The following is a 26,335-nucleotide window of genomic DNA, read 5'->3' as shown; positions in this document are numbered from 1 at the left end:
CTCTCTCTCTATCTCTCTCTGACACACAGAAATAAAACATAAACAGAACAACAGAGAATCACACAAACACTGATGAAACAGGCAGCTGCAAAGTCATTCCTGAGGAGGCTTTGTCCGAACATTAATAAAGAAGATGGATTGGAGACTGTTCTTGAAATACCTATACCCGAAGAAATGTTCGCAGCCATGGGAACCAACGTGACATTGCGGTGGCAGAACATGTTAACATGGATGAAGGGTCAAACCGAGGACAAATTATCATCCCCTACAGTTGCAGCACGCTTGAATGAGCTTCGATTTCTGCTTTACCTTGTTGGATCTCCTCTTATCCCTCTTCAGGTTCAATTAGGCCATTCCGTCCACCGTCCAGTCAGAGATTGTTCTATTGTAAGAAAGTAACGTTTTTCTTTTATAAATTATTTTTCATCTTGTTTTCAAGGTAAGAAATTTATAGGTATGATTGATTGTGTTTGTAGGAAGCATCAACGGCCAAATATATAGTGCAACAATATATAGCGGCAACAGGAGGACAACCAGCTTTGAATGCAGTGGATAGTATGTGTGTAATGGGGCAGATCAAGATTAGTGCGTCAGATTTTCACCAAACCAGTGAAAGCATTGAAGTGAAGAAAACCTCTGAAGAGATTGGAGGGTTCGTTTTATGGCAAAAGGATCCAGATTTGTGGTGTTTAGAGCTGCTTGTGTCCGGTTGCAAGGTTTGTTGCGGTAGCAATGGCAAGATCTCATGGCGTCATTCCTCTAACCAACAAACCCCCATTTCAAGAGGTGCTCCAAGACCTCTTCGTCGTTTCCTTCAGGTATGTATATTAATACCAGTTCTTCGTAAATGACTAATTTTAATTGGAGTTCATATATAATAATGATAACTGTTTAGATATATAGTCCCACGTTGATTGGATGAGCAATTATCTTTATAAGGCCTTGGGCACTCCTACCCCTTGAGCTAGCTTTTGGGGTGGTGTATCCCAATGTTCTTTACATACTTAACATGGTATCAGAGTCTCACCGTCCCCGGCTTTAAAGAGTGGAATTAAAAAAAAAAAAGCACAAAAAGGTAAACCAAAAATGGGCCTGTGCAATTTCCACGTTTCTAGCCTAAAGGGCTCTTGCGTGAGGGGGCGTGTTGACCCACATTGATTGGATGGGTAACTACCTTTATAGGGCCTTTGGCACTCCCACCCCTTGAGCTAGCTTTTGGGGTGGTGTATCACAAGATTCTTTACATACTTAACAATAAGAGTCTTGTCTAGTTTGTCAACACTAATGATGGTAATTGAGTAAATTTACTGATATAATATACTATACATGTATGCTATTCTTTGGAGGTTGATACTAGTACGTAATAGAATTTCTTTTGAGCTAAGAATACAATTAAGAATTTTTCAGATGAAAAAACAAAAAGAATTAGAGTAAATATCTTTATTGGTCTTCATCAAATTTCACGATGTCCGCTTTAATCCCTAGCAAATAAAAAACTATTCGTGGTCCTAAGAAATTCAAAATAGACTTATTTAGTTGAAATCGTGGTCCCTCACAAATTCAAAAAAGACCATATTAATTCCTCAAAAGAATTAAAATGGGTCCACTTTGAATTTCTTAGGGACCACGAATAACTTTTTTATTTACTAGGGACTAAAGCGGTCATCGAAAATTTGCTGAGGACCGAAAATGATATTTACTGTACGTTGTTTGCTCCCTCATATATACTTTTTTAATAAGAATTTCCATCCTAGAGTGTAAATGTGAAACTGAAACTAAAATTGTCGTTTCATACATGTATTTTCTTAAATTGTGATTGCTTACACGCATTTTTCTTACAACCTCATTTGCCTTCATGAAAAATAGACAAACTTGGTGGACATAAATGAATATTTTGAACACAACTGAGTAAGAATGAGTTACATTACAGATACATATAAATGAAAATATGTACATGTAGTTTCAAAAAATTGTCTGCATTGTTTATCGTTACTGTATAACACGTGTCTGTTGGATGGGGGTTGACAATGTCGGCCCATGCAGAAGGCCCAATCTCCGAAGACTACCATTTCAGAGAATCTCGATGAAATATAAAATGGGATTTCAGAGAATCTCGGTGAAATATAAAATGGGAAAAGTGTTTGTCTTTTAAATCATATAACTTGTGTCATTTTACTCTCATAAAGAAGTGTGAGTCATACCTTTATTTTTATTTTGTCCACTCTCTCTCACATGATCTATATCTTTCTCTAACTTAAAATGACACAATTCTATGAGATGCACTTTTTCGATATAAAATTCATTTACGATTTTCTAAGTTAAGTTTTTGAGTTAAAATTATTCTCACGAGGGTTTTCATGAACACGAATACTGTCTCCACTTTCTAGTATAATATTCAGGCTTTAAGTTCAAAAGCTAAGTAATCTTTATTTAGAGCTTAAACTTTTGGATTGAACATGTTGTCGTTTTCAATTGATGTGTAGATGATAGCAGATTTTGGAGGAAAAAAAATTGTTTATGGATAAATGTAATCAAATGATTTTAATATGTCAGGGATTGGATCCGAGGGCCACAGCTAATTTATTTTCGGATGCCGCATGCATAGGAGAGAAAATAATCAATGATGAGGAATGCTTCATACTGAAGTTGGAAACAAGCCCAGCAATTCGTGAGGCACAAAGCGGTTCAAACTTTGAGATCATTCACCACACTATATGGGGCTATTTCAGCCAGAGATCTGGTCTCTTAGTTCAATTCGAAGACTCTAGATTACTTACAATGAGAACCAAAGATGATGATGACATTTTCTGGGAAACAAGTCTAGAGTCAGTAATTGAGGATTATAAGTACGTGGATGGGATAAATGTGTCACATAGTGGCAGCACTCGAGTCACAGTTTCCAGATATGGTGAGCAATCGGCTAACCACAAAAGAGAACTCGAAGAGAGGTGGAAGATCGAAGAAGTTGATTTTAATATATGGGGTTTGACTGCTGAAAGCTTTTTGCCTCCCTCAAACTTAGGAAAGACACAAAATAGTTTGGAATAGAATAAGCATATATATTTTTATCCAAAATAATAATAATAATAAGCATCATATATATTATGTAATTGACAAGAAATTAATGTTGATTCCACAGAAGATTGTGGAAGTACTGATTTAGAAATATGCAAATACTCAATACATTTCCAAGCATTTGCAAATTTTGTAAAACAAACAGCATTTGTTCCACAGTTTTAGTTCACTTAGTTAAAAAAAAAAAATTGTATATTTCAGTCGTGCTAGATCTACGTTAGTTGTAAATATTCTGTAATACATTATATGCATTTTTGGTTGGAAGAATCTCCCTTTTTTTAATACAATAAATGTCTCAAACATCGATTATCCAAAATGATATTTAGTCTATATGCATTTTTAATAACTTTATCAACCACACAACTATAAGAGGAGGGTATACTTATAACATTTTATAATCAGTTTTCTTATTATTGAATCTAAATTAACAGTTACAAAATAATATCGAATAAAATTTGTTAATTTAATTTTGATCTACTAATAATAAAGTATTTGTAAGGAATTGTAAGAAAAAAATAACAAGTATAATTTACCTCCAACTATAAATATTAAAATTATAAGCGGACCATATATTGATATATTATATTGTAAATTTTTTTATGGTGTTTTTTTTAATTACTCTTCAAATAATCATCCATTATAATAGAAAAAATATAGCAAATGTATGTGATTATTATATTGTGAAGTGACTATTTCATTAGAAAAATAAATGAAGTAGCACAAATCTTAATAAAGTAACATCTTTTCCTAACATAATAACCAATAAATTCTTTGTTATGATTATTCTATCATGAAAAGTAATTACTTTACTTAGGCTAAAATAAATACATTCTAATCTATTCCTACTCCCATTTTGTCTAACTTTGTCTGCTCATTTCATTACCGTTCGATTACGATCTAATCCAACAGTCCATGTTTACGAAATAAAATAAACTCTTTTTTTCCCTTTTCTCATCACTTTCTCCCACATCCTTTCTCTCTACTCTCCTTTCTCTCTCTTCCTCTATGTCATTAAGGAGACATTTTTTTTCCTTCATCGCTGGTATAATAATCGGTGTTGGATCATTATGTATGAGAAATAATTACATGAAGCTAAATATATATACATGAAGCTATACATTAATCGAACAATCCATATATAAACTAAACATTAATCGCTGGTATAAAAATTAGGTTTATGTTTAGTTTATATATATTTATATACATGAAGCTAAATATATATGAGACAACTTTCCGTTCAATTAAAATTGGGCTTTACGATAGCCTCTGATCATGGTGTTCCACATGTAAGTATTGGGTTCCTCGGGTTGGTGGAAAAGAATGAAGGAAAAAAAAATGTCTCCGGTATGGCATAGAGGAAGAGAGAAAAGGGAGAAGAGAGAAAGGGTGTGAGAGGGAATGAGAAGAAAAAAAGAGAAAAAAAGAGTTTTTTTTTTATTTCACAAATATGGACAGTTGGATTAGATTGTAATCGAATAGTAATGAAAGGGGTAGGCAAAGATAGGTAAAATGAGAGTAGGCAGAATAACCTATCCCAGAATTTCTGAATTTAATAAACTTATCTATATGTAGTGTTTTTTAATTATCGTTAGATTAAATGCATAGAGAAATGTGACCAAATTGCAAGTGGTACTCAAGAAGGTTGCTTGAAATTATTAACTTTATTGGTCGTTTGATTGGATGGAATCGAATAGAATAATTAGAATATATGAACTCTTTCTCTCTCTTTTTATTCAGTTTTTCTTTCAATCAGGCCATCGTCTTATAGGAATTAAGTAAGAATAGAAAGCCAAAGGTATAATTAGCACTCCATCGTCTTATCGGAAGCGACGACTTCCTATGAACCCTAAGGAATAAGCACGTTCGATCGTGTTCTGTTTTTTCGTTTCTTTTTTTATTGAATATGTGTTTTTCTTTTTGGAGAAATTGATTTTTGCGTTATCGAAATTTTTGATCTTTGTCGCCAGGAAGAGAAAATGGGAAGGAGAGAGAAAGGATGCAGCAGGAGGTGAAGAGAAAGAATGAGAAAAAATGGTTTATTTTATTTCGTAAATGTCTACCGTCGGATGAGATTGTAATGTAACGGTATTGAAAGGGGTAGGCAAGAGTAGACAAAATAAGAGTAGGTAAAATATCCTATCCCCAATACAATTAACCATTATTTTAAAAACTACATTGTATCAATCAATTTAAATGAAAAATTAATGAACTAATTAGATCTTGAGTCCGCATGACTAAAAAAAACTTTTATTCAAAAAATATGCGGAAAATCCGTTCAAAACTTGAAACTTTTGTTAAGAAAAATTAAAAGTTGGTCTATATAGGATTTTTTTTAGAGAGAAGTGTTTGTCATTTTAAATGACATAAGTTATGTCATTTTAGAAGATAGATAGACACAAGAAATGAAAATCATGGAAGAGAGAGTGAGTGATTTTTTTTTTTTAATTTAAATTTTAAATAAAAAATAATATTTTGTGTCTATCTCTTTCTTAAAATGACATAACTTTATGTCATTTAAAATGACAAACACCAAACTTTTTTTTTATTAAAAAAAGTTAGGTATGATAACGTTATTTTTAAATATTATGTCAATTTTTATTAAAAATTTATTTTTAATATTATGAACTTATGACTATCATGGTTATATTGAACTTGTAGGTTATAGTTATAAAAAAACATGACACATTCTCTCAATTTAGTTTGAGAATCTACTAGGGGGTGTTTGTTTCAGGATTTTGTTAAAGTTTTTCGGGGAAGTGATGCCTGCATTGTCATTATTTCACGTTTGGTTCACCTTTTTCATGAATTTTACCCATCTTTCGCTGTTGCCTATCTATCTTTAATTGCATGTGATTTGTCTGAAAATCACTGTTGACGATTGCTTCGTGGAATGTGGTATTTTGTCTAAAATCTGGAGAAGTTGCAAAAGTGATATAAATCGGTGACTGTATTATCCCTCATTATTTCCGTTTGGACAATTGTTGGTATAAAGGGTTATTTTTAAAAGAATAGTTTCGTAATTTCAATTAGTACCCATCAATATTTTATATTCAACCAAACATACTCTTCAGGAATTTCACTTAATTTTTCTGGTCAAATTTTACTCAACCAAACAACTTTTTTAAAATTTTTTTATCTAACTCACTTTCTTTGCAGATCCCTAATAATCACATTTTCTTAGTAAAAAATTATTTCACCTAAACCAAACACCCTCAAGATTAAGGAGCCCAGTGAAGAGGAAGAGAAAATGAGAATGAAATAATCAGAATGTATGAAACGAAACGCTGCCGTTTGGTGTCGGTTGCCACTTGCCACCAAATGGTAACCCGCATAATATTAGACCAAAGTCAACCAAAACAAAAGTAATAAAAAGTGGTGGCCCACACGATGTACATTGACCCATTTTTTTGTTGTTATAGAACTGTTGAAATTTAACAAATAACCTAATAACCCAATACAAAAACCAAATCCGTAAATTTTGTTATTCCATTGCACATTGCAGTGCATCTGAGTAACACAGATCGGACTCAATTTCCCTTTCGCAAATCGGAGTCCGAAAGTGATGAAGCCGGTGCTGCAGCAGCCACAACGGAAATAGAAAGGAAAAACAAAAAACAAAAAAGTGACCGTGTTGATTGAAATCAAAATCATTACCTGAATTCGATTGGAGATTGTGTGTCCCACCAGCCGTTAGATCCAACAAGAAATGAAGGATGATGATGGTCTTCCAACGACGACAGCAAATACGAAAAAGGAAACATGGGATTCGGGTCTGTTTGGGAAAGGTAGGTATAAATTCTGGGCATTAGCCGCAATCTTGCTTCTGGCGTTTTGGTCCATGTTCACCGGCACCGTCTCTCTTCGCTGGTCCGGCACTCTTAACTCTTTATCCAATGACATCGACACTCCCATCCACGACGATCTCGATGTCCTCGTAAGTCTCTCTCTCTCTCTCTCTCTCTCTCTCTCTCTCTCTCTGTCTTGCGATTGTCGTTTTGATGCGTTTTATTGTGTGCAGGAAATGGAGGAGAGGGAGAAGGTGGTGAGGCACATGTGGGATGTGTACACCAATAGCCGCAGGATCAGGTTGCCTAGGTTTTGGCAAGAGGCCTTCGAGGCTGCCTATGAAGAATTGACCAGTGATGCACCTGGTGTCAGAGACGCTGCCATCACCGAGATCGCCAAGATGTCTGTGCGCTCCATTGATTTTGATCCACCTCCCATCCAATCTACGGTTCGTCTTTCTTCTTCGATCTCTGTTGCTTAATGAGAGGAAAACCGGTTCAATCTTTCAATATATAATACATATTGCATTGGGATACTATTTTGTTCGAAGTTTATGTTGCTGATCAAACCTAATGACCTAGTTTGGAATATTGTCCCTTTCGCAAGTGTTTCATTAGCTTTGATGCGCATGGGATTACTTTATTTGGAAATTGATTGGGGATTATGTAAAGCATTTTATTGGAAGGAAATCTATTGCAATTGTGTGCATGGTTTATTATGCATAAGCGAATTGCTGAACAGTTTGAAAAGAAAGTTATATGAATCCACCTCTTAGGGATATATTGGAAAATGTCTTCTGTCTTCTATCACCATGCATGGTCATGCTTAACGCGATTGGTCAGTTATCAATTTGTAAGTTTTTCGACAAAAATTTCTGTACCAAATAGCGTTACTGTTTGCATAATTTGGTGTTATCTGTTTGAAGTTGGTTTAAGTCACAAGATGATGGCAACTTACTTTATCAGTGTTATTCCACTGCAAAAAAACGTCTCACGCATTTTCCTATTGGCATGTCTTAGCCACACACCACCGTCCCGCCATATGATCCCTATCTTATAATACCTTTATTGTACCTTAGAATAGTTTATAGTATCTTGCTATCTTATTTCATCCCTTGGAATTGTTTCCTTATTTCTTTATGTTTTATGATTTATTTCTTTATTTAATTAGGATTTAGAGTCTAACATTTATATAAATAGAAAAGAATACTTTGTAGTTTGTATCACATCATAACACATCAAATCAATACCAATTTCACATTATCTAGTATTCCAAGCTTTATTTTCTCTTTTCTTCACAGATAAGACAAATACAACTAAGCTTGAAAAATGTCTACCATAAAAGCCTGCGCTTTGTGTGACTTGCTCAGGTGGTGAAAATACATTTAATTAATTGCATGTGTGCTCTTGTTTTTTAATGCTGCGAGGTAGTTCCTTCTCGTTTCTTCATGAAAATGACAATAGTATTCTCTCCTTATTCATCCACATCTCTTTTAAGATATTATGGGAGAACAGTTTCCTTACATCTGTAGAATTTGTTGAATAGCCCTTCATGATGAATTGGGATGAGTCTTTGTTGAATTAGATGTTTTGGCAGCATTTTTTACCCAATTAGCAAGGTAAGCTTATGGGTTTTTCCATTTTGGTTTAATTACAACCTGGTTCCTCTTGTTTGACAAAGTTCAATTTTGGCCCCATGGTTCCAATTTAAGGATCATCAATCCTTGTTTTGGAGTTGATGCAAAGTATTAGTCTTGTTCATGTGTTTTGTGGCCTCTGTATTACAATGGTGGTTCCATGTCAAAGTGGCTGATTCAGCTTGCTTTTTTCTTACTTGCCCCTATCTTTGCTGATGTGGAGATGGCATGGTACAATTCCATGCTAGCAATGAGAGGGCTGTGTCAGCAGCAAATATAGAGGGACCCAATTTGTATGAATTTGATTAATGAGATGGCTGGTGACAGATTTTCATTGATTAACAGAAATAGTTAGATTTGGTTGAAAGGGCTTGTTGCAATATGATTAAATGGAGAGTTTAATTGGCAAATTTTAAAGTTCATGAATATGCCTACTCACAATCACCCTAAAATTCAAGGAATGTATATCAATGTATACATTTTTTCCCCAGTAGGAACTAGGGGTTCAAAATTGAACTTATTAGAGGGAACAAAAGTGTAGTCAAGCTTTCCCCTTTTTCCTAAAGTCGATAAGTGGTGGATTTGTTAGTCTTGTCTCTACCTTTGTATATAGTTGAAAGAAGTTTCTGTCAGGTAGATTGTTGAATTGGGGGATTCAATTAAGATGACACGGAAATAGTGTGGTTAGGAGGACAGGCTCCTTAACAAAAAATAAAAAGGATATTGATAGTTTCTGAGATTGACTTTCTTGTGTTGCTAATTTACTTCATCGGCCTTCCCTTTGCTTTTATTTGTATTTCAATTTTCTGCAATCGGTAGTTAAATTTAGGTTATATGATCATCATGTGACTCTCAAGGGTAGTAGAAGCATTTGCTAAAAGCAGAGAAGGAATTATAATTTGAATGTAGGGTAGCTTGCTTAATTATGCTGATATCTTGATGTGAATTAATTGATACTTCCTGTCTTAGTTAATTGACTATGGTTGTTAAGGATTTGTATGGTTTAACATATTTTCCTTCTGAAAACAAAAAAAGTTGTGTTAGATTAGAGCTTGTTTTTATAGATGTCGGAGCTTGTTTCTTACATAGGTATATACATGATTGGCAATTTTTATTTGTTAACAAATATTGTCCGGGAAATATTTAGCTCCAGTCTCAAATTCAAATATGATCATACTGGTGCATATATTCTGGCCTTATGTCTTCACTGTTTACCATTTCAGAGAACCCGAGAATTGAGAGCGAGCCTCGAGCAAGTTAAGAAAGGAAAAGAAGCAACAGCCTTTAGGCGTGCTTAAAATGTTAGTGTGTGGAGCATTCAAGGGTCTGGCTTGTACTTGAAAATGCTCCTGGACTACCAGAAGATTGTGAAGAGGCAGTGATGGGCGAAGCCATACTCGGATTTTCATGCTTCCATAAGACGGCTAATTATGTAATTTACTAGGTTGTGGTTCTTTCAAATTTTGCAGTCAAATTCCAAGTCTTCACAAAGTGAAGAGTAGTAAATTGAACTACGACCTTTTGGGTTTACAAATTCAACTGAGTATATTTTTTTGAGGTTTATTTCATGGCAACTAAGTTCTAAATGTCCCGTGTTTCTATGAGTACATTTCTTTCTTGATTACAGCAAGTCCGCGTGCTGCCAGCTTATAAATTTTTTTGCCCCTTCTTCAGTCATACAATGCTAAAAATTCTATTAATTAATGTAGAGAGATTATCATTTTAACATGACCAATCTAACAATGTATAATATGGAACATGCATATTATCGTATTGGAATATGATTCAATCTACGGACATGCTTGGATTACTTTTTTATTTTACACACGAAAACAAAATTCTCGGATCTCCATTAGTACGTAAACCGATTGTATACCACCACTGATAAACACCGGAATAGGCAATATTCACCGGGCCAAGAGCACCCCCTCGAGTAAAAGCTTCTACAGCTTTACGCTTTAATAGGAAATTTTATGAATGAGTGATATGAGGCCCATGGGCTTCATTGACTAAATAGACATAATTAAGGTACCAAAAAGCCATATACAAGAAGTAAAAGAAAAAAATGAAGTGCCCGTACTGCTCGGCGGCGCAGGGGCGTTGCGCCACCACGAGCAGCGGGCGGTCCATCACGGAGTGCACGTCTTGCGGGCGCGTGGTGGAAGAGCGACAGTCCCATCCCCATCACGTGTTCCACATGCGCGCCCAAGACAACCCTCTGTGTCTGGTCACATCGGATCTCCCTCTCCCCAACCTCCATCAGAACGACGACGACCCTTTCGAGCCCACGGGCTTCATCACCGCCTTCTCCACTTGGTCCCTCGAGCCCAGCCCACTTTACCTGCAGTCCTCTCTCTCCTTCTCCGGCCACCTCGCCGAGCTCGAGCGCACTCTCGAATCCTCTTCTTCTTCGTCATCGTCATCTTCATCGACGGTCGTAGTTGATAACTTGCGGGCTTACATGCAAATTATCGATGTAGCGTCAATACTAGAGTTAGACTGTGATATTTCCGACCATGCTTTTCAATTATTCAGGGATTGTTGCTCCGCTACCTGTTTGAGAAACCGAAGTGTGGAGGCGCTTGCCACTGCCGCTCTTGTTCAGGCCATTAGAGAAGCTCAAGAGCCTAGAACCCTTCAGGTCATAACGTTTCTGCTCTTTTTTTGGACTTTCCTTTTATTGAGACTTAATTGGTTGTGTTTGGTAGAATGATTTCAATCGTTGCCTTCTAAATAAATTTGTGCACTTTCTTCAATTAAAAGCAATGGTCATTTTTAGGGATTTGTGAAGAATCATCTCTTCCAAACAAGCAGTGTTTGAGTTTGTCATTGAATCATCTCCTAGTTATTCGCAGTCTATATAAGGCTAAAGTTTCTGTGTTTTTTAGTAGGAACCGAATATACTACTGTATTGCCTAAACTTGCTTGGATAGCAGAAAACCTGAAACTGAGTCCATGCTTAGTTTGTAAAAAAAATTACACGTTGCACTTGCTTCTTGAGTGGGGGTAGCCGTTCTCTTTAGTTTAGAATTTAGATTTTGGACGTCTCTAATAGTATAAAATTTCATCTCTTGTGATACGACAGGAAATTTCAATTGCAGCTAATGTGCCACAAAAGGAAATTGGGAAATACATCAAGATACTGGGAGAAGCTTTACAGCTAAGTCAGCCTATTAACAGCAATTCTATAGCAGTTCATATGCCAAGATTTTGCACACTTCTTCAGCTCAATAAATCTGCTCAGGTACCTAGTATTGCTTTAAAATTTGACATCTTCATCCTCATTGCTTGTAAAAAAAAATTTGATTGCAATGAGTCTGCAAACAAAAGCTTTTGATTATGCATTTATGCCATGACACAGTTAGTTACGTATTTGGACTAAGGTGTGGGGGGGATCTGAGACGGCTCTCACCTGACATATCTGCTCCTACATTTGCATGGTTTTTAAGGGTAATTGTTGAATGATTGAGTTCCTGAGAGAAAAGATAGAGAAGAAGGGGGAGAGAGAGAATGATTGGAATAAGTTAATTGATTGGTCATTCCATACAGCCATCACAGGTTTTATAAAAGCATATTACAGGGATTTGAAATACTAACAAGGTGATCGATACTGATTTGGACTAATTGATACCAATATTTTATTAATGGAATCTAACAAATGTTAATTGATATTAATTGGGACTAATTGATACCAATCCAATCTTTTACTAATGGAAGTTAGCAATTGCTAATTGATACCAATGAATATGTGCTTAGCATCTTCCCTAGCCACTTTTAGAAATGCTTGTCTGTCCAAAGCCCTTGGTGCATAACAAAGGTTCTAAATTTTGTGTTACAGTTTTTGTACTTTTGTCAACCAACAGGCCTTGTGTCATGGACAGAATGTAGACTTATATGTCCACAAGGCAGAATAAAATTTTGGCATTGGTGAGAAGATTACCTACTTATTACATGGGTGGACATTCAGTTAGACTCAGATGTCTTAGTATCAAGCTGTGGCAGTGAATTTTGTAATATACAACCACCCCCCCACCCCCCAACACACACACACACACACACACACATACACAACAAAAATAAATAAATCACTCTTGTTAGTTGCCTTTTATTCTGTTCCTTATATTACCAAATTCTGAGAGTAGCTCCTACATTGTATTTTAGGAACTGGCTACTCACATAGGAGAGGTTGTGATCAACAAATGCTTCTGCACTCGCAGGAATCCAATTAGTATCTCAGCCGCTGCTATATATTTGGCTTGCCAACTTGAAGACAAACGCAAAACCCAGGCAGAAATTTGCAAGGTAACTGGCCTTACTGAAGTCACTCTCCGTAAAGTGTACAAGGAACTTTTGGAGAATTGGGATGATTTGCTTCCCTCTAATTACACCCCTGCTGTCCCTCCAGAGAGGGCATTTCCCACGACTATAATTGCTTCTAGTCGTTCCTCAACAGCTAAGGTTGATGCTATAGAGATTATTTCTTTGGACTCGGAAAAATTGCCAGAAATTAAACCAAGCAAACCAAACGAGGTCTCAGTCATGGTCCATCATCCCAGAGGAAAGGATGAGGCTGAAGGTAAAAGCAATGCTGGTGCAAGCCATTCCACAATGAATCAACAGTCAACTTTTTGGCAATCCCAGCTTCCCAGTGGGACGCACAACCATCAGGTTGTTTTACAAGGAATGGATATTGATGGATTGCAGCATAACCACCAACATCCTGAACACATGGCGGAGGACACAAATGGTGCTGCTAGTGCTAATTCTCTAAAATCAAGCCAACTTTGCAGTCCTCCTGCTTCAAGCGCAAGCTCTGTTATGAGGCCGTTTTCAGCTCCGCCTTCATCTGGGCCTCCAAATGTTCGATTAGTGCAGTCACCTAAGATAATGCCAGGCTATCCGGAGCACTGAAGAATAGTGAATCTAAATGGATGTGGAAATACCAATTCTTGTGCCAACACCTAAACTAGCATAGATAAACGAAATGAGTTCGTTTCTTCTGGATTATATACTATTCTATGTATGTGTCATTTGGTTTGTTTCTGAGTTGTAAACTGTGTGATTAGTGATAACTGCTGGATCCATCCATCCATCCAATCCCATATGACGCTTATAATTGACTTAACACGTGGCATTGGATTTCATTATTCAAAACTCCATAGATTTCCATTGAATTAGGCAATGATGGATTCATCTGTTTCAGATCTTGATTATTTAGTTATTTTGTTTATTTTTCACATTTTGAATTTTGAATGCAAATTTGTAAAAGATGTGTGACTATAAAAATATTTACTCTGGCTAATTTGATCAAACAATTATCTTATTTATTTTTTGCAGAGGAAGTTTTTATGTCATTCCTAACGTTTGATACTTCAGCATATATTATTGAATTAATGTATCCAAGTTCATTCAACAATGATTATCTAAATGGACAGTAATGGCAAGGTGTACCAAAACCTTGGAACGAGTTGCATAGAAATTCTCATTTGTAATTAAATATAAAAATAGAACGTCGGAGTTCAAATTGTAAATGTTATATGGGGCAAGATATTCTTACACCGGTGTAAGAGTTACAAGTCTTACACTCAATCTTGACCATTGATCCACTTATATCCAATGGCTCATGTTACTAAAAAATTTGAGCCCTTAGATATAAGTGAGATCAGTGGACAAGATTGAGAGTGTAACTTACACTGGTGTAAAATGATCCTAACCCATGTTATATATATATATATATATATATATATATATATATATATATATATATATATATAGAGAGAGAGAGAGAGAGAGAGATGGATGGATGCAAATCTAAACTAGTATTATTTTTTAATGTAACTTACTGTTTTTCTTTTCTTTTTTTCAAAGCAGGTATATACCGGCAAAAAAAATTAAAATATTACTATTTTAATAAATAATTACAGATATATTACAGTTTGGATACTAATTTTGAATATGTAGCAGTCATTCATGCCTAAAACAGGCTGGACAATTCACGCTCAATTGAGACGTGAATGATTCATGCCCAAATTAGGCGTGACAATTCATGCCCAGGACAGGCGTGAATGCCCTGGCCTATAAAAACCCCCAAATTTTCATTTTTCTTCCTCACACCTTCTCTCTACCTTCTCTCTTAAGTTGGTCTGACTTCTCTCTAAATTATTTGTGGAGAATTTTGCGCGGCGAAGCCCTGTCGAACAAGTAAGTCTTCACATCTGCTTTATCAAAATTTTAAATATAATATTATACATGTTATAATAGTAATTTAGGTTCTTGCGCATATAACTGTTATTATACTGATATAGGAATATGTTAAAGTAGTGTCTTAAACCCTAGGAATATATTAGTGACTTAAAAATATATTAGTGACCTAGGAATATTGTACACATGTAATTTAATATTTTTTGTAACACGTGTAATTTAATATATTTTGCAACACATGTAATTTAATATTTTTTGTAAAACATGTAATTAACGTAATGACTTTTGAATATATTAATGAAACCAATTAATTTGTTATTGTGTATAGTACACTATTATGGCTGACTCGTCATCGTCCGAGTCACCTCGGTCTACATCCGATACTGAGGCTCAGGTCGAGCCTTCGGAACCCAGGACACACGTGCTTCCAGGACCATACAGGTGTGATGTACTTAGGAGGCGCACGCAGCGCACACATGTTTCACAGGTTGTGTGGAATGAGGAGAAGTGTCGTCAGTGCAAGACTAGACGCGGTAAGATGCAAGGGGCCATCTCCTGATGCTATTCCCGACATTGTGGCAGACTACCTGCAGCAGGATGGCTTCCTACATGTCGCATGCATGCGACATATTCAAGTACGCATATCAGAAAGTACCAGTGATGAGACTTTTAATTTAATAATAAATGTGAAAAACTTAGTGTTCTTTATAGTATCGTTTATTTTGATAGTTTGTCTGTATTTATTTTAGATTGATCCCATGCTGATCAGTGCTCTGGTGGAGAGGTGGAGACCAGAGACACATACCTTCCACATGACCCAGGGCGAGATGACCATTACGTTGCAGGATTTTGCGGCTATATTGGGTTTGCCGACTGATGGGAGAGTGGTTACGGGTGTTACATCTACGAACTAGCGGGCCCTGTGCCAGGAGGTGCTTGGTCACACCCCCGTCGATTCAGAGCAGCCGTACGGGGATGTTAAGCTCTCATAATAACCTGAAAAAATAATGACAATTAATTATTTTTATATTCAGTAAAACTGTCAAATGAGACGTAATCAAGATGTAACTCATACCCAAATTCATAACCGTCTTCTTCAATTTTTCGTTCCTGAACTTTTGATTAAAATTACTTGCAATATGGCGAAGGAAAAACACATAATGGGCATGTGGTGGCTGCCAACCACGATGATTCTCCACAGCAGATAATATGCTTTGATGCCGATCTGAAATGAGACATGTTTTGCTTTTGTGTGACATGACGACAAATGTTATCAAGGAAGTACTCATATGCTTCCAAAGTCTCGCCTTCAACAATTGCAAATGCTAGTGGTTAACATTCAGCATTTTCATCCTGAGCTGTGGCAATCAATAATTTCCCTTTATACTTACAATATAAATGAGTGCCATCAATTTGAATTACTGGTTTGCAAAAATTGAAAGCTTCGCAACATTGTCTATAAGTCCAAAAAAATGCAATGAAACACATGTTTTTCACGTACCAGTCGATGAGCAACAAAATAATCATCTTTTTGAATATTATAAACAGAACTGGAGAAAAGCGAAGCATATATTCACACCACCTAGGCAAAAATGCATAAAACTCCTCCCAATCATCATACATGATCGCAATTGCTTTCTGTTTTGCATACCATGTCTTTCTATATGAAACTTTGAAACCATATGCATGGGTGATCCTCTCATGAACAAGTGAAATTGAGACTGATGGCTCCTCTTTTATCATTCTTAACAATCATATTGTAGGTAGGCATTAAACCTTATTCACCTAACTATAAAACACAAAAGAATGACAAAATATTCAAATAACATACCTAGTACGAGTGAAGCAATCACATCAGCATCAAGCTGTCTATGACCCTAAGAAATATGATCATTCAAGCAATTGTAGTCTCCACCCCATTTAGTAACCTTCCATTTTCACCGTACGTCGGTTTTATTACCCTAACCCTCCACGGGCAACCCTGTTCATACGCACAACATTTCATACTTAATTTGGTAGGCGTGCTCTCAAGGACGAGCGCTTCTTGATGCTCTTTCATTAGGTTTCTCTTGATTGCCATCTGCGCCTCTTTTTTTGATTCAAAATCTTGCTTAACATACAACTTATTACCTATCATCCATGGACCATTAATTGAACCTGAGCCTGAGCCTGAACTTGAACCCTCGTTATAAGAATCTTGTTCCCTAGGATGATCCCAATCAATGTATGTGTACTGTGAAATTTCTTTCCAAAATGGAACAACTTCGTCACCTGCATGTACAAAATTAAACAAATTTACAAAAAGCTGCGAATATAAACGTATATTTTCATTGTTTACGGACATACCTTCTGAAATTTGCGGTAACTGAGTGGACGCGACGTCATGATGTTCCTGGACATGAGACTCCCCCACAACATTATATTCTAGGATTTGAGTTTCGGGAATACCACATTCATCATCGTTGTCTGAAGCGCTAGCATCCTCAGCAAGAAGTTGATCTTCCATTGCAATATTTTCATCATTGTCATCATCACCATCATCTTCCATAACCCAGGTAGGGTCATTTTCAACTTCGACAAACGAATTAACAACTGAAGCAGCAGATGATGATGCATTATGTGCAAAATTGAAATCAACTGACCTCATGGGTAAAACAACATCCTCTGCTTCGGCAATATCCACGTATAACTCTAAAAAATCTTTCCTTGACTCGTTGAAAAATTCTTTGATTACCATTTCTACGTCTTCATCGTCAACAACTTGCATACTAATGTATTATGATTCACACCATATTCTTGCAGTGACCATATTGATAGATTGCATACTAATGTTTTGGATCAGAAAGGAGGAAATGGGTGGAAGAAGTACGAGTGAGGTGGTGTTCATTACAGGAGATGGTGGTGGTGGTGAACTGTAATTGAATAGGGGGTGGTGGTGGGGCTTTATATTGGAGAGAAGAAGAAGAAAGAAAGGAAAAAAAAAAAAAAAGATTAAAAGGTACCTAAACGATGTCGTTTTTTATCCAGGTGAATTTCTTCCTCGTGAGTCAGCCAATTAACGGTACACGTGAGAAATGTTAGTGACGCCGTCATAGCTCAACTAACAGAAGGACTAACGTGGGCCTAATTTGAAAAAATTAAGGACTACGAAAGGCCTTTTTTTTTTGCTAGGGGCTAAATAGGGCATCGTGAAATTTGTTGAGGACCGAATATGATATTTACTTTTTTTTTAAACATAGTGTTTATTTTCCGCGAAAATTATGTTTCACCTTGCAAATACTTTTTATTCTAACTCCTTAAAAAAATTTGGTTTTTAGGGATCATTTTTCTGTGGTCAATAGAGACAAGTTATCTATATTGACCATAAAATGACGTCATTTTGGAACAGAAATCAAAGTATTTTTTTAATTATAATTTATTTCAGGATATAGTAAATTTTCTCCTTATAATTTTTTAATTTTTTTTAACTCAAAACAACGTTATTTTAAAAATAAATATAAATAACTTATCTACATTCATTATAGAAATATTAAAGCCTTGATTTTTATTGCAGAACATTATCAAAGAAATAATTTAATAAAGTGGTAACAAAACTCGTAGATAATTGCACAAAAAGGAGTTCGACGTAGTTAAGAAATTTTAAATTCGAACCTTACCTGTTTGATTATTGTTTTCAAAACAGTTTATGGAAAAAAACTTAAACACAAAAACTCATTTTCACCTTACCTGTTTGATTATTGTCACATGACTCACATGAACATTTTAACGCATTCTCAAAATAAAATTCATCTCATAAGTTAGACTTTAAATTTAAAAACTAACTCGTACATATAATTTAATTTTATAACTAAACTAAAAATAGAGAATAATTTAAGGGACTAGGTTACCAATTTACTCTCCCCCTCTTAGTGAATGATGTTATAAGATTTAGAATTTCACATTACCTTGTTGGGGCAAAGTGGTGATTTAGGAAAGCTTGTGGTCAAGTTGAGTCTAGTAAAATTTAACTTTATTTAATGTAGCTTAAAATTACGATTTGGTCAAATTTTAGATCTAATCACGACCTATTTATGACTAGGTGAGGATTAAGCTAACTACAAATTTAAATAAAAATTATTATTATGCGTTGTGAAATTATACAATTCTAAAATATAAGATACCAATACTAACTAAAAAATATATTTTCAAATAAGAATGTATCAATTTTAAAATATTGTAACGTTATGGATTAATTTTGTCGAGTCATATCGTTTTGTTTCTAATTCAAAAATTGTTTTAGTTTTGAAGCGGGCACCTATATTGTAGATTCATGCCCCCAAGTCCATTAACGATACAAGTATAATAAATTACGAACAAACCTAAAATACAACATAAACCTTATTCTAAAAATATCTTGTTCTATTTTCAAGGAGGTAGATGTTACGCAATTAATTTTGTGCCAGCCTTAGTTATTGATCAAGTAATCTCTTGAGTTGCCTAAAAACGTAAAAGAAGAAGAAGAAGGCGTTGGTTAAATTAAATGTCTGGGTGTCAATTTGAGTCATACAACCCCATATAGGTTAAATTAAATGTTTGGGGTATCAATTTGAGTCATACAACCCTATTTAGGTTAATTTGTTTTCAGTTAAATGCGTTTTGAACTAGATAGGATCGAGTATAATTTAAGTTATTAAATTACTACACCAGCATAATTTATGCAAGTTGTGAGTTATTTGGATAGGTAACTTAATTATTTATTTATATATATAATTAGAGTTTAAAAATATTTTTTATCATTTGATTGAATTGTACCCAAATGCTTAAATTAATTGATATTTAAAAATTTAAAAATAATTATCACTTTTAAAAAAATACTTATTTTGAAACTTTTAGAATTATTTAAAAAAAAATTGTAATTTTTTGAACTTCCAAGTTCGACCAATTCTTTGAGTTAAATAATGGTTTTTGGCGCCTACGGTACACCTCGTCAGGCAGTGCACTCTTCGCATTTAATACTACACAAGGGTGGCATTTATGTAAAACTATTCATCCAGAGTGGCAATTATCTGGCCATCCCCGATATTTACATAACGAGTGACGTGTCGTACATGGGGAGCCTGATCCACGCTTTAGGTCATTCTACACCCTTCTCGAAAACAAACACAGAAACCTCCAATCTCAGCCATCCGTTTCACCCACGTCATTGATCCGTGTCGCTCCGAATCCAACGGCACATAAAAGTCCCCCAATTAGAAAGAAGAACAACGCAGTCGAGCCCACCCCTGAACCCTAGAGCACCGGACCGCAAGCCCGAGAGGTTTATCCCAACTCTTCTCTGCCCAATAGACGTTAGAGAGAGAAATATAAAAGAGAGAAACAGAGTGAAAGACAATTGTGTTTGTTTCCTCTCCCAACTATTTGAATTTTCATATTAAACAACTTAAGGTTTTCAATACCTTCACTCAGATAGATAACCATTAAATCGAGTCTTCACCATCTTCAATCTCTTATAATCAGCATCGTTTCATGCTAATTCCGAAGCTGTACTCTTGGATTTCCTCTTCGCTCTGTGGCGCTAAGACAACACACACCAATTTATTATTTATTTGATATATAATTTAATTAAAGTGGTTGAATTCGCGAGTTGCGTAATTTTGTAAAGGATATAGGGTTTGGTATTTGATGGATGAGATTTGGGAGAAGGCTGTGGAGACGGCGCTTGACGGCGAGAAGGACGACGCTTCGGTTCGTACTCTAACCTTAGACGGAGCCGTTAAGTGCGTCCAGGGTCGGTTACCTCCACCGAACTTTCTAGAGAGGTTTCAGAACCTCGAGCACCTGTCGATTGCAAACATCGGCGTTTCATCGCTTGAGCAATTCCCTCGGCTTTGTAAACTTCAGAAGCTAATCCTCTCCGACAATAGGATTGCCGGTGGCCTCGAGTTTCTCGTTCAAGCGGGACTCGATTCGCTTCGGGACCTCGATCTCTCCAATAACCGGATTCAATATATTGAGGATCTTGCTCCACTTGCACAGCTGAAGCTTGTTTCGCTGGATCTGTACGAGTGTCCTGTTACGCGTGTTAAGGATTATCGATCTAGGGTTTTTGGCTTGATTAAATCGCTAAAGTACTTGGATAAGATGGATGCGGAGGAGAATGAGAGGCCTGAGTCCGATGATGAGGATGAGGAGGATGAAGAGGAGGAAGATGATCCTGGGAGTGGGGAAGTTGATGGGGAAGATCGACCCTATGTGATGAGTAACGGGCATGGCGAGGGTGTGGATGGGGTTGTTGATGTTGATGAGGAAGAAGAGAGTGAAGCTGATGAGGAGGAGATGGAGACGTCGAGGAGGGCCAATGGGTCCAACCCTCAGGCGAATGGGTTTCGGGTTCAGCCTGTGGTAGGGGGTGATGTGGAGGAGGACGAGGAAGAGGAGAATGATTCTGGAGAGGAAATTGATGAGGAGGAGGAGGGGGATGATGACGATGATGATGTTGTTGAGGTTCATGAGATTGTTGACACCGATGATGAAGAGGATGGGGTTGAATATGATGAGGATGACGATGAGGAGGAGGATGATGATGAAGAAGAGGAAGTGAACAATGATGATGGGGAGTTTGCTGAACCTGAGAGTAATGGACGATTGACAAGCACCGAAGGGGAGATTGATGGCCATGAGCAGGGGGAGGAAGATGGTGATGAAGATGACAATGGAGAGACTGGCGAAGATGAGATGGGGGTGGAATATGATGGAGAGTTTGAAGACGATGATGAAGTGAGATGGCCCTTCCATATGAACTTTTTTCTCTTATGGTTATTACATTTATTTATGAAATGGTGAATTACTTGTGCTTGTTTGGTTATTTATGCTAGTGTTCCGTATCTCATTCTTCTGATTTTTTGATTTGGTTATAATGTTGATGTTGTCAGATTGCTGAAGAGAAGGCGATAATCATGGTTGCTAATTGATGGTCATTAAATTGTGTTTGACTGATAGTTGCTAACTGGATATAAACTTTGTCTGTTTAGTTGATTGTATTGCATTATATGATTTTTCTTCCGTTACAGGGGTATCATAGATTGGTTTTGTTTATTCTTGTTCTTGAAAATTATACTTCTTTTCTCCTTGCCCTTTTAAGCACCACAGTCACAGTGGTGGTGAGTATTTTTCTGGGTTTTATGCCCAATGTTATTTAATTCGAATTCTTGTCACTGTCCTAACTGTTGGTGACATTCTCGGTTTTATTGATAGAATAGCTATTCCATGTTAATTCTTCTTCCACGACTGCTTCCCTGTTCCTCATCCAAACCTGCAAAATTTTTGGGAATCTTTGAAATCTGTGAAATCACGTTGTGTACATTTTTGGGAATCTTTTTTATTTTGCTCTACTTACAATTTTTTATATTAATGCATTATTTTGTTCAATTGTTGATTGCCATGGATTGATATGTTCCTCTGTTCTCTGTATTCTAAATCTTTAAGTTATTATTTTATTTTGTTTGGTTATTATATATCAAATTGCAGGTTTGCTTTGAATGACTGTTAACGAATTATTGTTAGTCTGTTCTTGTGATACTTATTTGATTTATTGGACTGTATCAAATGTAGAAATGCTTGGGTTATGTATATTTCTTGAAATTTAATATGAACTGTATGCTTTATTTTTTGTTGTTAATCCCTTTTGGCTTTCAGAATTTATTACCAACTTTTTAATCAAATTATGGAATTCTTCCTTTTGAATTACAGGAAGAAGACTATGGTGCTGGATATCTTGTCCAGCCTGTTGGACAGTCTGAAGCACCAAATGCTGGGGTTGGATCCATGAATGGAGGAAATGATGATGGTGAGGAGGAAGAAGTTGATGACGACGGTGGTGATGATGATGACGACGACGGTGATGATGATGATGATGATGCACAGGTGTTGCCTCCCAGTTCTTCACACCTCAAGAGAAAGAGGGACGATGATAGCGATGAACAATGATGTGGTAACATGCACTAAAGCCATCTAAAGAAGCATGATTGAGGCCTCTTAATGATGCATCTCCTGTTCATCCGTTTGTTTTTTTTGTGATGTTTTCCCAGGATTGGCAGCACGGAACCTCACTATATATAAAATTATGGTTAGTCTTTTAGGATTTGAGCTCTCTGAACAGGACATATTAGGAAAAAGTATTGTATGTTGAGTGGCAATGCGTTCAGTTCAAAAAGTCGTTGGTGTATTTTTCCCTCTATCCTTACATATATAGCCGTTACTTACATATTCGAATGGCAGTTATCAGAAGAGGTTTACCGCCCATGTTCTCGATGCAGGGGTTGGCTTGTGAAGGTTTACTGTTTTGGAGCCTGGAGTGAAGAAAAGAGAGCGGGAAAACCCTCCCTTTTTTTCCTTTCTTTAAACCTGTTTATCGGTGCACTTTTTAGTGGGATAACGGGAAAGCTAGTAAAACATCTGTAGATGGCTTTTTATTAAAAAACCAAAGACTCGAAATTATCCAATCAATCAAAGTTTGGTACCTGCTGTAATGACGTGGCTAGGTCATATATTATTGACCATGTTACGTGGAGTTATTTCAGCTTTATCTTATAAGCTTTGATGACAACAATGAGTGAATGATGCTTGGTCCTTTGGGTTGTAGTCATCTGCAAAGCATGTGACAATGGGGCCCTCTATGTAGGTATGCTATGTTTTTATCCATACAAATCCTACCATTGACGGAATTTTTATGTTTTAATTTTTACAAAGTATCTGAGCACTGTCATTCTCCATCATATAATACAGGTGAATTTGCATATTGCCACGTGGTCATGAATTGAGTTTTTGATCTTCAATTGGACAGCGAGATCCGCATTTGACGTCCATGCAATAGGATTGGGTTATTAAATTATTTCTTCTTTGGAACCTAACCAATTAAAATTGGAATTAGCATGGCGTCGTTAATCTTGGAAACGAGCCTAAGAAGTCGCGTAATGCACACGCAACTGCTCCATGAGCGCGTCCTTTTCCCTGGCTGAGGATCTTCATTTGAATAATCAAGCCCGCTGTTGCTTCTTGAATTGAGAGTCTATGTTAGAGAGCCAGCATGTCAGAATACAAGCAGCTCCTCAAACGAAAAAAATGATTTTTGTCCACTTGGATTTCTTTTTAAAGGAACTCCTGGGCCTTGGACATGTAAACAGAATACTGGCTAAGTGTTGATACACATGTTGAATTTATGGCCCAATAATTAGAATTTGCTTAATTATCTTGTACTTTTTGGTTCGCGAATATTTTTTTGTCGTCATTGAAATTCTCAGATTAAGCAGTAAAGGAAGGCCCCTGTAAATTCTTTTTTGTTCGCTGGGGTTCCGTTAATGAGATATTTCAAAGTTAGGCAAAATATTATGAGAAATGTTACCGATCAATATATATATATATGGAAAAAATGTTTGACATTTTAAATGACATAACATTCTGTCCTTTTAAGAGCGAGACAGAGACAGACAAAAAAATTTATTTAAATTTTAAATTAAAAAAAATCACTCACTTTCTCTCTCATGGTTTTTATTTTTCTGTGTCTATCTCTCTCCTAAAATGACAAAACTTATGTCATTTAAAATGACAAACATCAAACTATATATATATATATTAAAATTATTTTGTGCAATATCAAAAACACTAATTCCTTATTTATTCATTATTGTTAGAAATTTTCGTTGATAGTGAATTTGTTGTATTTATACACTATAGACCGATTCCTTATGATAAAATTGTTTAATCGTGTTTACCAGTGTCACTGTAAAACAAAAGCCACCAACTCATAGTTCTCGCATTCCGGTGCGGCCTCTCTCCCAGTGGCAAGTTTTCTGGCCATGGAAGCCTCAAGAATGTTACTGTTGTCCCCAATATGGAGCTCTAATTTACGCATGAACCATTACAATCAGTCACTTAAAAGGCCCAGGTCTCATATGGCACTGAAGATAGTGGGCATGGCAAAGGAAGGCAGCGAGAGAAGCAATGGCATCATAGAGAAAGCAGCCATAGCGGGAGGATTGATATCATCCCCAGTGATTGCGTGGTCTCTGTACACTCTGAAAACAACCGGGTGTGGCTTGCCCCCAGGTCCAGGTGGATCAATTGGTGCACTGGAGGGAGTGAGCTACCTCGTGGTCGTGGGAATAGTGGGTTGGTCATTGTACACTAAAACCAAAACTGGTTCCGGTCTGCCCAACGGTCCTTTCGGATTGTTGGGTGCTGTTGAAGGCCTATCGTATTTGGCATTGGTAGCCATTGCGGTTGTCTTTGGGTTGCAGTACCTTGATCAGGGTTACATCCCAGGTCCTCTCCCTGCCGATCAGTGCTTCGGCTAGGTTTTCTGCCTCACGTTTGCTTTCCAATAGGATAAGGTTATGTGGGCCACTACAATTCTATCCTTACATTTGTGGATGTGGTTGCTTCCATTAATCTTAGGATTATCGTTTTCCACTACCTCTTGTTATAATTTTCAGTAAACATTTTTCTGTGCAAGATGTTCTGAGTCTAGAGAGAAATTGATTGTTTTTGTCATCCTTAATTTTTACACTTCGTGGCATGTCACCGATTGGTCCAATAAACGAGATTAGAGTAAATGCGTGTGTGTTTATATGAAGTTTAATGTTACTGGTAGATTCGCTTATGATAGTATAAAAAAAAAGGGAAAAATATATATATGGCTCTGCTTATGTCATCCTTAATTTGAAATTTAACACCTCATCTGAGAGTCGTTAGATTAAAAAAGATCAATGGCTCTGATTTGTGAGCATGTGACACCATTAATCTTTTTTGATCTAACGGCTCTCAGATGAGGTGTCAAATGATCCTACCTTTATATGGGGCAGGATCTTTTGACTCAAGTGTCAAATTACGAGAGTCGTTAGAATAAAAAAAATCAATGACTCTGATTTGTGAGCATGTGACATCATTGATCTTTTTTGATCTAACGGCTCTCAGATGAGGTGTCAAATTTTAAATTTGACACTAGTGTCAAATGATCCTACCTCTATATGTATATGTAACTTATATATATAAGTTACACTCTCAATCTTGATCGTTGATCCCACTTATATCTAAGGGCTCTAATTTTTTAGTAATTTGAGCCATTAGATACAAGTGGATCAATGCTCAAGATTGAGTGTAAGACTTCTAACTCTTACACCGGTGTAAGAATATCCTGCCCCTATATATATATATATATATATATATATATATATATATATATAGAGGATCCTTTGATACCGGTGTCAAAGGTCAATTTTGACACCTCATCTGAGAGCCATTAGATCAATGGTGTCACATGCTTGCAAATCAGAGTCGTTGATCTTTTGCTCGAACGGCTCTCGGAAGATGTGTCAAAATTGAAATTTGATACCGGTGTTAAAGGATCCTACCTCATATATATATATATATATATATATATATATATATATATATATATATATATATATATATATATATATATATATAGGGGCAGGATATTCTACACCGGTGTAAGAGTTAGAAGTCTTACCCTCAATCTTGACCAATGATCCACTTGTATCCAATGGCTCACATTAATAAAAAATTTGAGTCCTTGAATATAAATGAGATCAACGGAAAAGATCAAGAGTGTAACTTACACTGGTGTAAGATGATCCTTAC

General features: G+C 36.2%; 5 protein-coding genes across 10 annotated transcripts; all 5 read left to right on the top strand.

Moving 5' to 3' along the window:
* The first annotated feature begins 72 nt into the window (after nucleotides 1-72).
* Nucleotides 73-3,048, top strand: LOC133288543 (uncharacterized). Its single transcript, XM_061486325.1, has 3 exons — nucleotides 73-387; nucleotides 477-818; nucleotides 2,554-3,048. The coding sequence occupies exons 1-3, from the start codon at nucleotides 73-75 to the stop codon at nucleotides 3,046-3,048; spliced, it is 1,152 nt and encodes a 383-aa protein (XP_061342309.1).
* Nucleotides 3,049-6,552: 3,504 nt separating this feature from the next.
* LOC133288600 (uncharacterized) lies at nucleotides 6,553-10,138 on the top strand. Its single transcript, XM_061486403.1, has 3 exons — nucleotides 6,553-7,009; nucleotides 7,094-7,309; nucleotides 9,721-10,138. Exons 1-3 carry the CDS (start codon nucleotides 6,782-6,784, stop codon nucleotides 9,793-9,795), a joined length of 519 nt encoding a protein of 172 aa, XP_061342387.1. The 5' UTR covers nucleotides 6,553-6,781; the 3' UTR covers nucleotides 9,796-10,138.
* Nucleotides 10,139-10,473: 335 nt separating this feature from the next.
* Nucleotides 10,474-13,755, top strand: LOC133288563 (plant-specific TFIIB-related protein 1). Of its 2 annotated transcripts, XM_061486352.1 has the most exons (4): nucleotides 10,474-11,138; nucleotides 11,583-11,741; nucleotides 12,659-13,027; nucleotides 13,067-13,755. In XM_061486352.1, exons 1-4 carry the CDS (start codon nucleotides 10,563-10,565, stop codon nucleotides 13,406-13,408), a joined length of 1,446 nt encoding a protein of 481 aa, XP_061342336.1. In that variant the 5' UTR covers nucleotides 10,474-10,562; the 3' UTR covers nucleotides 13,409-13,755. The 2 variants fall into 2 exon arrangements, with proteins under 2 accessions (XP_061342336.1, XP_061342335.1); XM_061486351.1 differs by having other exon boundaries at nucleotides 10,476-11,138; nucleotides 12,659-13,752.
* A 6,210-nt stretch (nucleotides 13,756-19,965) lies between these two features.
* LOC133288532 (acidic leucine-rich nuclear phosphoprotein 32-related protein) lies at nucleotides 19,966-24,236 on the top strand. Of its 5 annotated transcripts, XM_061486313.1 has the most exons (5): nucleotides 19,966-21,454; nucleotides 22,427-22,667; nucleotides 22,765-22,802; nucleotides 22,993-23,357; nucleotides 23,462-24,233. In XM_061486313.1, exons 1-2 carry the CDS (start codon nucleotides 20,360-20,362, stop codon nucleotides 22,661-22,663), a joined length of 1,332 nt encoding a protein of 443 aa, XP_061342297.1. In that variant the 5' UTR covers nucleotides 19,966-20,359; the 3' UTR covers nucleotides 22,664-22,667; nucleotides 22,765-22,802; nucleotides 22,993-23,357; nucleotides 23,462-24,233. The 5 variants fall into 5 exon arrangements, with proteins under 5 accessions (XP_061342297.1, XP_061342298.1, XP_061342295.1 ...); XM_061486314.1 differs by adding an exon at nucleotides 21,610-21,624 and having other exon boundaries at nucleotides 22,427-23,357; nucleotides 23,462-24,236; XM_061486311.1 differs by having other exon boundaries at nucleotides 22,765-23,357.
* Nucleotides 24,237-24,360: 124 nt separating this feature from the next.
* LOC133288534 (uncharacterized) lies at nucleotides 24,361-25,287 on the top strand. The gene has a single exon (XM_061486315.1). It carries the CDS (start codon nucleotides 24,532-24,534, stop codon nucleotides 25,027-25,029), a length of 498 nt encoding a protein of 165 aa, XP_061342299.1. The 5' UTR covers nucleotides 24,361-24,531; the 3' UTR covers nucleotides 25,030-25,287.
* The last annotated feature ends 1,048 nt before the right edge of the window (nucleotides 25,288-26,335 follow it).

The sequence above is a fragment of the Gastrolobium bilobum genome, unplaced genomic scaffold, assembly GCF_033153095.1.
Source record: "Gastrolobium bilobum isolate Gb01-03AN ecotype WA unplaced genomic scaffold, APGP_CSIRO_Gbil_v1 utg728, whole genome shotgun sequence".
Classification (NCBI taxonomy): Eukaryota; Viridiplantae; Streptophyta; class Magnoliopsida; order Fabales; family Fabaceae; genus Gastrolobium; species Gastrolobium bilobum.
The sequence above is the reverse complement of the archived record's forward strand: the minus strand, read 5'-3'. Positions and strand labels throughout refer to the sequence as shown.